At 38.0% G+C, this 18,602-nt stretch overlaps 1 protein-coding gene across 3 annotated transcripts in view; it reads right to left on the bottom strand.

Moving 5' to 3' along the window:
* Positions 1 to 18,602, bottom strand: part of ST6GALNAC3 (ST6 N-acetylgalactosaminide alpha-2,6-sialyltransferase 3) — a gene marked incomplete at its 5' end in the record, with an annotated part of 297,602 nt that overhangs the window by 176,558 nt on the left and 102,442 nt on the right. The window contains one exon of one of the 3 annotated variants that reach the window (XM_080801292.1): positions 17,699 to 18,057. In XM_080801292.1, coding sequence (XP_080657418.1) covers positions 17,699 to 18,057 — 359 coding nt within the window. Of the gene's footprint in view, positions 1 to 15,136; positions 18,109 to 18,602 lie in introns of those variants that run through there. The other 2 variants (XM_080801293.1, XM_080801294.1) reach the window with 2 other exon arrangements.

Below are 18,602 nucleotides of genomic sequence, written 5' to 3' on the forward strand. Positions count from 1 at the left end.
GATTCAGTACGATTTACTCTGCTGGAAGTACAATATGTGGATTAAAAGGCAAAAGATGGGAAATAGAATAGATGGAGAAAATTTTAATAGTCTAGACAGGAGATGATGAGAGTCTTAAAATAAAAGTAAAGCATACGATCATATGATGCAAGAAGCCAAGGATTTATTACCACAATCAGAATTTGGTTTGGAAAAATGAGCCAAGTTTTAAGACCTGGACTACGTTTCAGGAAGAAAATACCCAATAGCTAATCTAGCTTGATAGAACAATGGTTAGAAATGATATCAGAGATTGAGATAACATGTAACAATGATGGTTGACACTAGGCAGCTGAATGAGTCCTCTGGAATGAACACTGACTCTGTGCTTAACATACAAAGGGAACAGAGAAAGAAAAAAGAAAGGCCAGCTTTGTAGCTTCTTGGGACTACCATAGCAACAGACTGGTCTGCCAACTTCTACCTGAACTTCCTTCTATAGTCCAGGCCTCCTAATGATCCAAGACTGATGACAGTGGCCAAGGGTCTGGAAGAAACCCACAGCCCAGCATTCTGAAAGTAAAACCGGAACAGTGGGAAGCTCTGGGGACTCAGCCAATGCCTCCTATCTCAAAAATCCATTCAGGAGAACATGCTGATCACTTATTCAGGGTCCCATGCTGTTTTCAATATGACATGTCTAAGAACTTTTTTTTAAAGAAGGGAAAAATAAAAGTCTCAATGACTACTCAAATACATAATAAAATGTCAGTGAAGGAAAATTGATACTGAGCTTGGAATTGTTCTCTTGATATTGTACTATGGCTGTAAAATAAAGCATAATCACTGTTATTTACTAATGCTTACCATGTGCCAGGCCCTGGCTAAATGTTAAATGTTATAAATTTATAAATTAAATGTGTAAATAAATGTTAATTCTGACAAAAGTGCAGAAGGCAGATATTATTACTTTCACCCTAACTTTTTTTTTTTTTAAAGGTTTTATTTATTTGAGAGAGCGATAGCAAGCACGGGCAGTGGGGGGCCGGGAGCAGAGGCAGAGGGAGAAGTAGGCTCCCCACTGAGCAGGGAGTCCAACTCGGGGCTCAACCCATGACCCCGGGATCACGACCTTAGCCGAAGGCAGATGCTTAACCGAATGAGTCACCCAGGCACCCCACTTTCACCTTAACTTTACACACAAGAGAAGTGAAGCACATAGAGTTGCCATGGAACACACAAATAGAACATAGGATAACTACAGCAAGGCATTAACACATCAGAGCCCATCCAGCATTATCACCCCAATATGGATAAATGTCCTCTAACTTGAAATTTTAGTATAACTAATTTGTTATAGACAAAACATAAATTAATCAAGCACACACACACACAAATTTGTGGGAGGAGAAAAGCTCATGGGTATCTTAACTACTTGAATGACACAATCCAAGAAACCTTTTTATAAAGCTACCCTTGGTAAGAACTCCCATGTCCGGCTGATTTAATAAAAAGGCACCAAGTTCCGGTTTCTAGTAGGACTGATGGTTACATTTCAAAACTCACAATAGTGATGGACCTCAGCTTCACTAAACATTTCAAAACTCACAATAGTGATGGACCTCAGCTTCACTAATGTCTCCACATACACTGTTTCAAGCAAAATATAGTCCATTTACAAGAAGTGCAGAAATGTTGTTAAACTTAATTAGATGTAATTGTCACACTTTCATTAGCTATTAACATTATGTAAAGATAAACTAACACATAATGAGTTCTTTCATTGTCACATAATTATAATTTTAATGATTACATTATGACCATTATAATACAGCACATATTTTCAATTTTCCCATTAGTGGGCAATTATTTATGAGGTTTTCTATTACAATCTGTCCATAGAGACTCAGTTATTAATGCCTTCATTTTCCTAGAATGATGACCACAGTATTCAAATCAATATGATGGCCACAGGGAGAACTGCAAAGCAACATGGAAAGAACAACAAAACTACAACCATGAAGTCAGCTCATTCAACACATGCCTGAGGATATTTCGAGATGAAGAAAAATAATATATTAATATTCTTATGAGAAGCTCTAGCTTATAAGGTTTTCTCAAGTCTATTTTCCCCTCATTTTTTGTGGCCTTAAGTATCTGATATTTCTTAAGTCGGTTTCCAGGGTATGAAATATTCAATAGCCTAACCTTTGAAAAATGTCTTATGCAGTTTTCACCATTCAGAGAATTAAATTAACAGCCCACAAAGCCATTTCTGGGAAATTTTTTGAATTGCTCAGTCTCAAGGTTGTGTGTCAAGAAGTAAAATGCTGATGAACTGTATGATTCATCCTCAAAGATGATGAAGAGTGGGAGATATTTCTTAGAACAAAGCAAAGGGTGATGCGAATGGACAATGGTTATGACAACAGTGATTATGAGTCTTGCAAACTAAAAAAGGCAGCAACAATGATAGCAACATCTAACAAAGTTTTCATTTTTAACCACTAATCGCAGAGAGATCGCAGAGCCCCTTGATACTCTTTTGGTGAAGTCTGACATTATTTGGTGACATGGAGAGGTGTCCAAGAGTATGAAAAGAGATTTAGAAATGTAGCATAGAAAACACCTGGCCTTAGCTGCTTGTGTTCCTTGGGTCTTGAGGCCTCATTACAAGCCCCTCAGGGCTTCCCTGTAGCCCTCTGTGTCTCCCCCTCACTGCTTTAGGGTTGCCCCCTTATGACTGAATCCTGGGCACCTTGCATTCCACAAGGTTCATGGAAGAAATTAATGAACTAGTTAGACTGAAACCCAAAACTTCGAAGTAGTTCACAGCTTATTATATAACTTGATGGTAAAACAGAACAGATTTGAACATGGCCCAGTATACCTCCCTGAGAAAAACTGTTGGTCAAAGTGTCCAACAAATATGTATTCAGGTCATTCAGTGATAAGATCTGAATATTTTGTTTTTCCATTCAATGGAGGAGACTCAAGAATACTGGCACATGATAGGTTACTTATCCTCAAACACTGGTAATATGTAAGACACACCTGAGGAACTGACTAAAAGGCAGAACCCAGAGATTATTAAGCTATAGGGCTGAGGAGCTGTTTTTATCAAGACATCCCAGAAGATTCTAAAACAGGTTGTCCACAGAATACAATCGAGAAACACTGCTGTAGCTGGTGCTCAATGCAAAGGTGGGGAAGACACATGGACCAGTAAACATGTCACTAGTATAGGATTCAGAAGACCCTTGTGGTTGAAGCTCCACTACAACAACAGGAGTGACCTGGATAAAGTCCTTAGATCTAGGCGGTCTTATGTTTCCCACCCATGAGATGCATGTTGGGCTCGTTGTGGAATTTTCTTACTGTGATCTCTGTACAAGGGAACTGTGAAGTTGGCAACAGAGATTTTTGGGCCATGTATAAAATTCTGAAATGTCAAACAGGAATCATTTAGATAACCAATTCAAAGTCTTTTTGACACATCCACTTTTCTGGTTTCTGGCTAGAACTCTATCACCTCTGGTTACCAGAATTCCTGATGACATTACATTTATTTCAGATTTACGTAGATGGAAAAAATGTAGTTCTTTCGTGGATCCCATTTTTCAAAGCATAAAGCCTGCAGGGGTAAAACTGCACAAAGGAGTATTGGTATGAAAATGTTGGGACCGAGCAGGATAGAGATTTCTAAGTCCCAGTCCAACCCTAAAAGTTCTTGACCAATGTCGCTTCTTAAATTAAGAAACTAACAATTCCAAACAGACTCATGCCATCCATCTAGCAACCGGGGGAGTGAGCATCACCTCTGGGCCAGGCACTACATGACAGGGCAGAGATGCAGCACTGGGTCATATGCCATCCTGCTCTCCCCAGGCCTACAGTCAGATGGCGGGGGAAGATGGACAAGAACAAACCCATTATGTGTCAGGACATGATAAGTGACAGAAAGGACAATAAAGTTAGGCGAGCAGGTTGTGTGGCGGGGGGCACACTGAAGGTGCTGTCAAAGAAGGGCTCTCTGATGAGGCAACATTTGAAACAAGACCTAAAGACAATGAGGGATAAAAATCGCAGAGGTCTCTGGGAGGACTCCAAGATGTACTGAGTTACTGAATACATGCTTTTCAAAAGAGGAAGATGATTCATCTTCTATATTATCAAAAGCCTTGCTTTAGCTCACATATTTATGAGCTCATGTTCTGGGCAGACTCCAGGCTTGTAGAAAGCACATGGTCATTATTTCTTACCAGAGCTTGGGGAGGGCACAGGTGAAATCTCTAGCCCACTGATGATCTGACAATGAGGTAAAGCTTGGACTTTGGCACCACCACGATTTTTGCCGCTTCAAGAGCACATCTTGGTTTGCCGCACATCCTTGTGGTCAACGTATTTTTAGTTCACTCTGGGATTTTTTCTGTCTTGGCAGGGTTTCTTGGCGACTTTCATTTCCTACCTACTGACAGCCTGATGAGAATGATTCATAAATATTAAAAATAAGGAGGTGAGACCGGATGCAAAGAACCTGCCAACACATGCCAGAACCTCTGATAAGTTCCCAATAAAACTAGAGAATATGTTTCAAATATCAGTGTACTCCCCATGTCTAGGGGAACGTCTGACACTTAGTTAGCACCCAGGGAATATGTGCTCAAAGAATGAATGAAATGTTTGTAAAAGACTTGAGCATGTCTGTGCTGCCTATCTCAAACCAAAATAAAAGCTCTGCCTAGATAGAATAGCTTGGTGTGAGCATAGTGGGTGAGGGCGTGTGGGTGTATGTTAGTAAACAGGATGTTTTCAATCCTGTATGAGAAAGCATGGCAGCTGCTCCCTAAGCTCCTAGTAGAGGAAGCTGCCAGTTTTACATCCTTGAAAGTCCCTATTTGCATAGACCCTTTATAGAAGGCAGACGTTAGAAATGGAAATAGTATATGATCACCAAATCTCACTTGAGCTAGAAAGTTCTGCCCGTGGTTTGTGATTTTTGGAGATGTGTGTGTGCTGACAACAAAATTAACTTCTCCAAAGAACTGAGAATTGCCTACTCTCATCATCCCTCTCACTGTAATTTACATGACTTGACGAAATTAGACTGTTATTTCCATCGGGGTGATCTGCAAAATCATAAAATGATGTGTATTTTGGGAATGCCTAATTAACTCTCCTTAGTTCCACTGAGGTTTCAGCTACTAATATAAGCACACTGCAGATACCATGGAGGTGTTCACATCTAGTTTTAGAAATCATAAAGAGATATTCAAAGGACTTGAAAGAAAAATTTCTTTAGAAATCAGGCGGTAACAAGGATTCAAGTCAAATGGTGAGCCTATGGGAGAAAATCAGATATCCACTGATTTGCCAAAACATGCCTTACAGCAAATAGCAAGAAATACTCTTATAGTTGAAGTCAATATTCATAATCAAAACAGCAGAATTACAGACATATACACACAAAGTCCACCCCTATTCACAGTTTTATCCGCAAATATTAACTAATATTGATCAAGCTGTTTGTCACAAAAGTTTGCTTTAACATATAATCATCATCTGATGTGAGAGCCATGCTTCCTAGACAATTGCCAGCACCTTGTGTCATACTTATAAATAATGGGCTACTCCTATTGAGCACCATCTGCTTAATATAGAAAAATGTTCATCTTAATTAGGAAATTCTTCTTATTATTTAATATTTACTGAGAACCCTCAATGTGCTTGGCAGCAAGAACACCAGAAACACACTCTCTGCCCACCAAGAATCCACCTGCTAAGGAAAATATGATGAACCAGTTACGCAGTCATTTCTGGTTTTAACATATTTTATGTAATTTTTTTCCAGGTGACAAAGTTGCCAACGGTTCAGTCTTTGGAAACCTCTTCTCTTCTGATCAAATGGGGGATGGTAAACCATCAGATGAGTTATGAATGAAGTCAAGGTAAAAGAGGAGAGAAAGGGCCAATTAATTATAACTGTGTAAAAACATAAATGAAATTTGCTCCATTGTTGGGAAAAAATATAATGCACTCCTAAGTAAACACGACGGTATTTGTTAAGGACTGCATAATACATTAAAAATACAGAATAGGTCATGAACAAGTCACCTTGAAACAGCAACCCTTTTCTGTTTTGCATTTATATTCAGAGCTCTTGTACCTCCACAATGATACACATAGGCTGTGGATATTCATTTCATCACAAGCATATTACCATCTTAGTTAAAAAAGACATAAAAGTCAATTATCTACAGTCAACTGGAAGAATGAAGACAGATTGGCAACCCCTCCCAAAAATCTTTGACTATATCCTCTTGTCTTTTTCCCACTCTCTACTCAACAGTTCAGGAAAATTTGACATGTTCAGTATTACCATGGTAGAGGGAAGCATTCTTGGGGATAATAAACTGTTCATATCAGGAGACTGTTACATATATGCCTGTCACAGTGTCTTTGCAAGAATTCTCTAATAATTTTAATTATCCTTTTGGTGAAAATTATAAATGTTTTCTCCTCTAATAATTTAATGTCTCAGGTATATATATATATATATATATATATATATATATTTTTTTTTTTTTTAAAAGATCTTGAATTCTAACTAGTTCTCCACCTCCCAGGGTAAGAGGGTCCCTATTTACCTCACTAAGTATCTGAAGTTTTGTTTTGTTTTTTAGTATTTTTCTTTAAGTCATATGCCTTCCTCACTCTGCTCTCTTCATAAGAAAAACATACAATCAATGAAAAGAATGCAACGATTTGGGTTATGTTACTTTTTTTTTTCTCCTCAATTTTTATTGTTTTTCACAAATTAGCAATAGCAATTGCCCCCCTTACCTGCTTGGAACATGGTTAAGTCATAGAATGGAATATTATCCAGCATCTTAATTTTATGGCTATACTTCCTAGATAACCACCTTACCCAGATAATTTAGGCAAAAGAGAAATGACATATCAGTAGAGGTAAAGCCGTGATGATGGCAGTTGTCAAACAGTGCCAATATGAACTTTAATATAATTTGAAAGAAATCCTTGACAGAGGGATAATGACTAGCTCATATATTGTCAGGGTAATAAATACCTAATGAGCAAAATTGTAAAGCAAATAGTAGGCCGAGCATACACCCAAATGTTGATTCTTGACTCAAAGTCAGGGAACAGAATGATTTGTCTCTCTGTCTAGAATGATAAAGCATCCCTTCCTCATAAGCTAATGAGCAGCACCATCTGGCATGATTACAGACGAGCAAGATCTTAAGAAAGTGAAAAATACAACGACAGAGCTGTAGTTGGATTTTTGCAGGAGGTTAAAAAATTCGTGCCGTTAAAAATATCATAATAAAAATAACTTTAGGTGTTCGCATAACACTACACCAACAGTATAAAGATTATAGGACTAAATGTTTTTCAAATAACTGAATATAATTCCTGGTATCTTAGAATCTTTCTCTACCATAGTGGTTCTCAAAGGGTAGTCCTAGGAGAACAGCAATAGCATGACCTGGGAATTTGTTAGAAACACAAACTCTACGGCCTTGCCCCTGATCCAACAACTCAGAAACTCTCAGGATGGGCCTAGCACTCTGTTTTAACCAGCCCTCCTGGTGATTGGGATGGCAGCCTACATTTAGGATCTACCTTTCTACCAAGTCAGGTTAAGAGTCAAAAGATTGTTGCTCTTTCTGCTATGTAGTAAGAAATTAGCTAATTTGGTCAATTCAGTTTAAACAACCCGTCCATATGCTGAAGAATAAAAAATCAGTCAAACCATTCCTGTGACATGATGATCTCCTAGAACAGAGTTGTCATCCTACTAACCTTTTGCAGAACAGCAAACTGCCTTACTCCTACCTTCATTGCATAGTTTTTGAACATATGTATTTTCTTTTTTTTTTAAGCTACTTTGGTTGACCCCCTGAGACAAGTTTTCCAAGTTTGCCTCAATCCTTTATTTATTTGTTTTTCCATTCTCTTGGTCATTCATTCAGCAAATATTAAATGTGTATTCTATGCCACACACAAGTCTAGGTGATTGGGATTTATGAGTGACAAAAATAGATCATGATCTCTGGCTTAAGAAACTTTTATCCTAGTGGGGGAGTCAGACAAACAATAAACAATAAAAAAAAAAAAGCCCATATTATATAGAATGTTAGAAGTAAAATATTGCTATGGGGAAAAAAGAAAGGCAGAATAAGGTAAGGATAAGTGGGAATGCTATTTATGGGAAGTGGGATTTAATCCTAATTGACATTATGTTAGACTTATTGAGTAGGTGACAAGTGAGCCAAGGCTTGAAGGAGATGATGAAGTGAATCATGCAATAGGTGGGAAGAAAGGGTGGTCCAGCAGAAGGTTAAAGTAGAGGCTGAAGGAGGGAGGATGCCTACTATGTCTGAGGTGCAGCTAAGAAGTCTACGGGACCAGAGAAGTGAGCATGAAGGAAGATTAATCAATGAAGGTCAGTGAGGCAACAAGGGGCCAGACCATCCTGAAAGTAATGGTAAATCACTGTAAAAACTTGTGTAAAACAGGAGGCTATACCAGGGTTTCGAGTGGGACAGTGACAAGCTCTGAATTATGTCAAAACACTTTCACTAATTCTCCTCTAAATCCATGTACAAATTCACTAACCATTTATGCAGTCGATTGGAAGATACTGCTACCATCTTTTCTTTTCTTTTATGTTCATCATGAAGCTTTTAGAAAGAATTTTCACTAAGGCAATTCACTTTCTTTGTTATCAAAGGAGAAAATGTTCTGGGGGAGATAATTAGAAGATAAAGTTGGGTAGTGATCAGTTCTCCTTTACTTGGGTCTTTTGTTCTCTGCCTTCTGGGATGGTTGTTTTATTTGCTTCCTAGAGCATGAGAGTATAATCTGGGGTTTGGGTGCTAGCAACTGTTTTTTCACTAGGCAACTGACAGCTAACAGAATTGAGAGTGAAGTTTCAGAACCTGCTTTGCTGTGGACGTGAAACTAAAATGGAAACCTGTATTTGAGGAATGGCTCTGTCAGTGACTTATTAAAAACCCAGCGCCCAGTCACAAGGTCCCTAGAGAAGGTAATAGATTTGCCAACCTCTGGGTAAAGTAGAGCAAGGGGTGGTCTGTCTGAATAGAACTGTGGAAACTTTTCTAACAAAACACAATCCCAGAACTTGCCTTATTCGTATCATAGTGACCTCTATATACTGAAGAAAAGTGTTTGGAAATTCACAAGTATTTCAACAAGTGGCAAAGGGACTTGTAAACTTATAATAAAAAAACTATCATGTACTACTTTTTTTGCTCATTTGATCTTCTATTTATTTATTCATCCATCAAATGTTTACTAGGGAAACAAATACATAAGAACTGATATTCCTTCAAAGAGTTTATGGACTACCTGAAGAGATCAGACATCAATGGCAAAAATTCATGGTAGAGAGTGATGATTTCCATTTTAAAAAAGTCCAAACACCATGGATTTTCAGAGGAGGAAATAGGAGTTCTAATTAGAGATATTATAAAAGACTTCATGGAAGAGGTGACATCTGATTTGCTCATAAAGGATGTACTTGGGTGCATGGTGATGGGGAGGAAGTATGATTTAGGCAAAGGGAACAGTCTCTGCAAAGCCACAGAGTCAAGGCTGTGTTAGTAGTCACCATGTGGGAGGCAAAGAAGGCCTAACCTGGACCAGGGGTAGTGGTGATGACAAAAGAAAGAAAATGACTTATTGCTGAGGTCATTTCAAGGAAACCTGAAATATCTGTGAGCCATTTAGCTGAAAGAAGTAGAGTGAAAACAACACATTTGGTATTCTGGTGGCAAACCACCACTATAGTAAGTTGGAAAATAAAATGGAGATGGGCATCGTCCCTGTCCTTAAGAAGTGCGTTGTCAATGCGAGAAGGACAAATAAACACAGTGAGGTCAGATAAATAATTCTTGGGACTGTACCCCAGGACCCTGGGATCATGACCTGAGCTGAAGGCAGACACTCAACCAACTCAGTCACCCAGGCATCCCAATTCTTGTTGAATTCTTAAGACTTAAGATGCAACTTAAGATGGGCCCCATGCTTAATTGGTCAGAAACAAAGCAGTCACAAAACTGGGATTCAACCACAAGCAGATAACCAAGCTATTTGGAAAACAGCTATTCTTCACTTACGCATTCCTCTGGCTCAAGGAAAAATGAGATGTTGTCTTGTCCCTTCAATCAAAGCCATCTAAAATAGCACAATTCGAAGTATCATTTGCAGATTAACAGCACGGGTGTGGCCTGGAGATTTGTTCAAAATGAAAATTCTCAGGCTCCACTCTAAATCACCTGCATCAGCAGGTCACTATATGCACATGAAAGTTCAAAAAGTACTGTGTTAAAAAGAGAAAAGTATTGTATTGATCTAGAGAACCCATTCTTTAGTGAGAAAAAGAGCCAAGGAGGGAAGTCCATTTAGAAGGTCAATAATACCACACCTGATAAGAACTCTCGTATTTTTGTTTTCAGAGAAGCAAAAAACTCAATTCAGCAGACACTTGTAAAGCCCCTACAATATCTCAGACAGGATTTTTACTTTGAAATGACTGTCTAAGCAATTAAAAATCTAGTAATCCAGATGGATACCGGATAGTATGAAAAGTCTCAAAACAACCAACTTTGTCTTAAGAGTCAAGGCAGGCAACAATTGAGGAAAAAGGAAGGAGACTGTTCCTGGTTCATAAGTTTTTTATGGATGAGTGTAAAACCATTCATAATTTTCTTGATTTTACCCTCAGCTTGAAGAGAGACAGAGATGGTTGAGATTAAAAATCAAAGGAGAGCAGAAATCCAAACTATAGGAGGGAAGTAAACCAGTTTAAGAGACACATCCCTGACTTTAAATAAAAAAACAGACAAATCAACAAGGGAAGAAGTTAAAAAAATCTTTAAAGCCCTTATAAAATTTAGAAGTATAGACATATTCTAAGAGGCTTCTCATTTCAGGCCTATTTGTCTTTGAGTTTCACACCCTTTATAGTGTTCAAAAGCCTTCATATTGAGGGAATGTTCAGCGTTAAGCGTCTGTCATGACTTTCTTTCTCTACTGTATAATCTGGCTATGCTGTTCTATCAAGTCATATCCTAAGGCCCAGGAGAACTTATTTCCCCAAATAGATTGGTTGCAAGTCTTGATTTCTACAACTACCAATGTCAGTTGGTACAGCCTTCCTCTGAAAATTATGGTCACTGAATCTTAGCTGCTTCTCTTCTATTAATCCTCAACCAAGCTGTCTTGTCATAGTTTTCACTCAGTGTGTGTACGGGTACCCAGTGTATGCGTTTTAAAACACAAGGCAGGTAGGTACTGATAGCTTGATAAATTACAAACATCTTCCCTTCTCCCATTATTAAAAGAGATTCTTCCCTCTTTTTTATTGAATTTTTAATTTCCAGCCCATGTGTCCTATAGAGAAGGCCTAATATAGGTCATTGGATGCCACCGTGAATAATGGGAAAAATGAAGTCCCTTGTTTCCTAATGCTTGTTAGTATGAAAACAGAGCCCTGGGTGCCTTATTATACTTTTTGACTCAGGAGCCCTATGGGTCTGCCCATGACTGCTATGTGAACTTACTGTTCCTGCCAAATATATCAGCTGGGATGGGAACATTAATTCATTTTCACAGAGGTGCGTCAACACTGCTCTTGAAAAAATGCTGAGATGCCATATTTGCAAAGACCTCCTTCAAAAAGGAAAAATACCGTTTTTAATAATGTGTCCTGCCTTTCCATCCAAGAATTTTTCCACTTTGCCTATTTCCTGTTGGTCTAGGATTTCCTGGAGTTACACCTATTTATTCTGAGTTCTAAATAACTAGTGTTTGTTTTCAGAGTCCAGGTAAAATAATAGTGCTAATTTAGGTGAATTAGGCACATTTCAGTGCCTTGTGGCTGACTCTTGGGCTCGTGCAGTGTTTTGTTCTATTTTGGTTTTGTTTTCACCCTTGCCCCTTGCTGCCCTCCTTTTGTTGAGGCAGCTTACCTTTCTTGTAACCCAACCCAGGAGACTCTCAGAGAGTTCCCAAATTCTCAGGGTGAGGAGGCTTGAAACTCCTCCCCACTCCAGAAACCACGAAGGGTTTGCAGACCGAAGGGATATGAGCCAACTTAATCCTTAAAGTCGATCACATGGCAGCATAAGAAACTCTGAAAATGGCCAAGCTGAAATAGCAAAACCCAGGCTATACTTAAAAACATGCCAGATGACAAACCTGTCTCCAACAGAAGGCAGTGAGAAATGACGCCTCACTGACTTCTTTTTCTCTCCTTAAGATGGAGGAGGAATGGATGGAGCGTGCCGGCAAATATTAAACATGCAGCCATCTTGATATTTATGAATCAGTCTGCCATGTTGACAATGTTTTCCGAAAGTGACTTTTGTGCACCCTAGTTCCTAAACGATCCTTAAAAGAAACTCCCTCCCTTCTTGTCCTCTGCACCTGAGGCAGTAACATCTTGAAACATTGATCTATTTGCTGCTAACTTTCATTAATTTCCCCCATCCCTGAAGGCGGAGTCACATTGGTGCCAGCTAATTAAGACCTATTTAGGGCAGCTCAGGGCCCTTTATCAGCCCTAAATTAGCTTTGCGTTTTTAATGGGGACTGTAGCTTTCTCAATTATTACTTAATTAAATAATGTGCTTGCATTTGCCAGTGTATTTCTAAAGTGGGAGGCAAGCTGCCACTGCCCACCTGCCTATAGGTGAGAAGAATGTCTCACACTGGGTCCCCGTTGCTTCTCTAGGAGCACTGTTCACATTCCTTTTGCGCTGGTACATGGCCAGGCACCTAATCACATTCCTCAGATGTTGAGTGTGGAGATACGTGCCACTGTCAGCCCTCCATCACCTCTAGGGTATTTCAGTCTTAAGATGTATTAATGTAAATGTGTAAATGTCAGAGGGCTCATATTATTTATGCATACCAATCATTCAAAGGGGGAAATAAAAGATCTATTTTGGTCCAGATTCTTTTGAGTATAAGACTTTTAATTCCAAAGATTTCTGATTTGTTGAAGGTTGTTTTCCAGAAAAAATATTTGGTTAAGTGAAACTATAAAGGTGACCGCCGCCCCAACAACCTAGAATTCTGGAGAAAACTAGGCTCCAGAGGATGAAGAGAGAAAGGACAAGATGCCTTCTCTTTCTGTTCTCTCAGCCTTTCCCACAAGGTCACAATTTCTAACTGACAAGCCAAATAATTTTAGTTGGTAGCTGATAAGAAAGCAAATTAAATTTCATTTGGTTTGAAAAAGCGTTCCAATATGTTTATGAATTGGTCTAAACTCATACTAGGAAATTTAACACTACATATATTTCTTCTACTACTTTGTGTTTCCTCAGTGAAGAGTATCTTAAGACAAAAATAAAAAGCATTGGAAACAACGAAAAGGTGCACACCTTAAATGGGGAAAGGATTTATACTTCTTTAAAAGGATTTTAACAGTTTGAAGACACAAGCTGAGAGCCAATTTTTTCTTTGAGAAACTCCATGTAGTCATTTTCCTATCATGATTCATTTTAACTACTAGGGACATAATTTTTTTAATTCTATAAATTATACATCATAATGGTGACATAACCTCTCTATTAAAAACCTAATGATGAAAATGAACACTTACTAAAAATTTCCAGTAAGTTCAGGAAAATCAACCAAAGTAGCTTCACAACAAAAGTCAAGTTAAATGGACGTCCCTTTTTCCTTACTCCCTAATGTCAGCAATGGTATATCCACTACACATACTCTTATTTACTTAGGAGGAAAAAAATGTGCATATGTGTGTGTGTATGTATGTATTTACTTTAAGATATATTTATTTATTTGAGAGAGAGCACATGTGCAGGGGGAGAGGCAGAGAGAATTAGGAGAAGGAGAGAGAGAATCCAAAGCAGACTCCTCACCGAGCACAGAGCCCCACTTGGAGATCTCATGACCCCAAGATCATGACCTGAGCTGAAATGAAGAGTCAATCGTTTAACAAACTGAGCCACCCAGGTGGCCCTGGAGAAAAGTATTTAAAACTTTTGTTATGATAAAGCCAATACACGCTTTGTGAGCATGGACCCACACAAATGCTTGCCATTAAAACATCTTCTTTGGTATAAAACAGTCTTAAAATGCTGACAGTAATAATGTGGTGCATTCTTACTCTAAGATTGTTGTGTGTATGCTTTGGGATAACATAGATGAGGAATTACTTTTGTGTCTCTAGGACCTGTGATTTCCAATATGGCAAAAGGAGAAACATACATAAGATACATGAGGTAAAATTAAAATGCTCCCAGTAGCCCTGAATCTGAATTGGAAATTTCAGTTTGAAGGGATAATGATTTTATCTTTAAACAATATATACAGTATATATTGTTTCTATGCTAGCTATGTCCAATGAAAACACCAAGAAACAAAGACAAGCTTTGTAGCAATGAGCCCAAGATTATGCTCTCTTAAATACTACAAGGACCAAAATTCTTTGGAGATATGTCTGGATCCAGGTTTGTATCACAATACATACAAGAAGAACCTGAATCATCCTATAATACCAGGAATCAAAGAAGCTATCCAAAATTACTAGCAGGTTATAAAAGGACTCCGAAACTAATTTGAAGAGGGTCCAATAGCACAAAATAGGACACTTTGAGCATAGAGACATAAGTCTCATGGACTAAATATGTTAATATGTAAATATTAATAATAATAAACTTACTGGTCACTTTTGGAGGATGCTAGGAGACTGATGCCTTAGAACCAGTAAAGAAAAAGGATTGGTACTATCTTCTATCTCTGCTTAAAAAAATGGCTAATGAGGACAAGTTTCTCTTTATAAAGCTTCAACTGATATAAGTGAAAAAATGATGAAATATCACCATTTTGCAACATCTAATGAATTATTGGATTTAGACAATGATCATTAATGACTGCCAACATAAAAAGAGAAAACTAGACACTATTCCTGCTGATAGAAGTACCACCTATTGGTCTCGGTAAGAAGCAATATGACCTGAATCCAATAAAGAAAGGCTCAATATAGAAATACCAATGAACAAAAAAACATCATGGGGGGACAAGTAGTAAAAATCAGATTGTAGAATATTCTATTGGACAAATGACTTTTTTTTTTTTTCAATAACAGACAGCAGGGGAATGATATAGGTTCAGAGAAATACAGAAGACATGTCAATTAATTGTAATGTACAAACCTTAGGCTAATCCTGATTTGAGCAATGTATGTATCTTAACGTTAATCCTAATTCAAGTTAAATTTTAAAAATATTAATAAGATTACTGGAGAAATTTGAAAAACTATATAATGTTATTAAAGAAATATTGCTGGTCTTTATATAGGACAATGACATTGTATTTCTTTATCTTCTACAGATACATGCCGAAATGTTAATGAATGAGATAATATGATGTCTGGCACTTGCTTCAAAATAATTCTTGGGGAGAAAGAAAGTGTAGGGATATAGATGAAACAATACTGTCCATGAGTTAATAATTATTCAACCTGAGCAGCGAGTATACAGAGGTTCATTACACCATTAGTCTCTCTAGTTTATAATTTTGACATTCTTCTTCATAAAAAGTTAAGAAACATTCTTAAATGAAGTTTGGCCAAGAACAACAGATCACTATGGGAAATCCTTAAACAATAAAATTCATATTGCTAAAGTTAGGATACGGATTTAAATCACAGAGCTGATAACAGGTCATTGAGGACATTTGGTCAACCTTTTGTCATCCAACCAGATTTCACCAAAACCACCCATTCTGTTCATTTCTAAAACACTAGCACAGTTGTCTTTTTCAATTTGGTTGCAATACTCCATGTTACAACCAGACATGAATAGACACAGTGAGGAAAACAGAAGGAAGCATTAAAAAATCAATTTGCCTCCCCCGCCTTTTATTTTGGTAACCTTACCAATTGAATGATATCTGCAAATTAATTTTATCAAGCAAGATTTTTCCCATTATACAAACAGCTTTCCTCATCACAACCAGTAGGAAAATTGAGTCTTCAAAAGCTATTCTCTCCCGATTCTTGCTATACAATCCACACATCTGTGACAGTGTACTGTCTCACTGAAAGCTCACAGCAAAAGCCAACATGATATAAATACATAGAACCATACAACACGCTGAGCTCTTCTCTGATGCCTCAAATGATTCTAGGGCATATAGTTATGACTGGGGGATACCCTGAAGGCTGACTATGACTAATGAAATACCAAATATATCTAATTAATTGCATTGCTTTGGGCTAATGAGAGACCAGAAATTTCCAAACCCCTTGAGATGGTCAAAATATTTATATAGAATTGTGCCACATACCCACTCCTTTATCTCTCGTGCCTATCTCTTTGGACAGCTTCTGCTACACTGATTCAAATCTAACCACTGGGATTCTTCTTGTGAACTCTAACAGTGGAAAAGACCAGCATTACAGCAATTCCTGTTTTGCATTACAGTAGAAGCTGTGCATTTTGGGTGCTCAGAAGTAGAAAATGTTATGTTCAGCCTACATTATCAATAGGAGAATCAGGACAGATAAGATTTTAAAATAATTAACAGCATACAAATTATACACAGAGATATCAGAAACTTCCCCCCACAAGCACATACCCTAATGTAGTTAAAAATCCAGATTTGATAATATTGAAGAGTGAAAGACATATATTTTATAGAAATCAGATTGTTAATATTGGAATTATAGCCAATGCTCAATTTATCCATGGTATGACATGAATAAGTACAATTCACACGTAACTTAAAACTTTTGCAATTGGCTTCAATATTTTCCTTCAACAATTATTTATTAGAAATACGAACTAATAATTCTACTTCTCTTCCATATACTGGTTATCTTTCTAAAAAGAAAGAAAAAATGGTAGCCAGTGGAGTCAGATGGGAGAATGGGGGGGTTGGTTAGAGGGAGCAGAGAGAGAAAACAGGAGATGTAAGGAGTAGGAGAAAAATAAGGTGAGCAGGCCTCAAGAAAAGGAAATGGGAAGGTGGTTTACAGAAGACTACAGGAAAAAAAAATAAAAACAGATGTAATGAAAAATGCAAAATGGTTTGTGGGATAATTGAGTGAATGGTATTTATACCTCATTTCTCTTCAAGAAACCACTGTTAATGACTTTCAGTAATGCCTCATTTCAATATGGTATTCTGCTGAACATACCAACACATCTCTAGATATCAGGTATGGTGCTCACGATCATACGGTCTATTTGCATGCGAGAAGCGACGCAACCTTATTAGAGAATAAATAGCCTGCTGTGTTTTGTTGTCTCAGGTAAATTTTTATCACAACTTCTAAAGGAGTTTAGGTCCGAAAGTTCCTTAACATTTCTGTTTTGAAACAGAAATGTGTATACTTCCTTTCGGCTAACATCCAATTTAACCGATAGCAAATTGAGCTAAATAAGAACAAATCTAAAGATATCTTGGGGAAGCATCCAGTATTTTTTGGATCCTCAAGCCAATCAAAATGGAGAGAACAGAAGGTAGTGTAGGTGGAATAAACGCGGCCTAGTCGCTGGCTCATCAAGTAATCGTAATAGTCAAAAAACATGTAACAATCAATTTGAAAAATAACTCTGTTCATTTGATAGCTGGCAGAAGAACTCAGCAAGGGGCTAGCATAAAAGACAATGAGGCTGCCTCTCAGAGGACTCACCTGTCTTTCCCAGTCTCCTTCTTAAAAATGCCATCGCAGTAACTCATGCGCTTCTCAGTGGTCACGTAAATTTGGGCATTCGGGTAGATGTCAACAGTCTTTTTCAGCATGTTGTAAACGATGCCATTGCCGTCTTTCCTCATATTGCGGAAAGGGCCCCAAATAACATAAATAGTAGCATTTGCTTCCTTAAAAAAATAATCAGGGTTTTTTAGCAAAAGAGGAACGCTGGTATGGGACACAACCCGAATCATTGTCATGCGGCCCACATCTTCTTCATAGCCCTTGGTGGGGGCGTTGTTCATTCTCCAAATGCAGGATGACTGATCTATCTCATTCCCCACCTTCTGGCCAACCATCTGACCTGAGTTTGACACTATGGCGCAAAGGTCACAGTCCAGTTGCAAAGGCTGAAAAACAGAGAAATGAGACAGGGGAGAGACATGCAAATTAGTAAGTTCCAGCCATCCAAATAAGTTCCTCTGAGAAAATGAAATTCAGATGTTGTGTATAGTCCCCGAGGTGGGATTTTCTGAAATATTCGGACCAATCCTATAGTAGCTACCACAGGTTATTAGGGTAGGGACATGTTTCCATTTAAAAAGTGAATACAGGGCGCCTGGGTGGCTCAGTGGGTTAAGCCTCTGCCTTCAGCTCAGGTCATGATCTCAGGGTCCTGGGATTGAGCCCCGCGTCGGGCTCTCTGCTCAGCGGGGAGCCTGCTTCCCCCCCTTTCTCTCTGCCTGCTTCTCTGCCTACTTGTGATCTCTGTCTGTCAAATAAATAAATAAAATCTTTAAAAAAAATAAAAAGTGAATACAGACTGCTAAGAAATAATTTTAATTTCTATCCCCTTCTGTCTGTTTAAAATTAAATGGAAAAAGTCATTTGTTTTCCATGCTAA

The sequence above is a fragment of the Martes martes genome, assembly GCF_963455335.1.
Source record: "Martes martes genome assembly, chromosome: 4".
Classification (NCBI taxonomy): Eukaryota; Metazoa; Chordata; class Mammalia; order Carnivora; family Mustelidae; genus Martes; species Martes martes.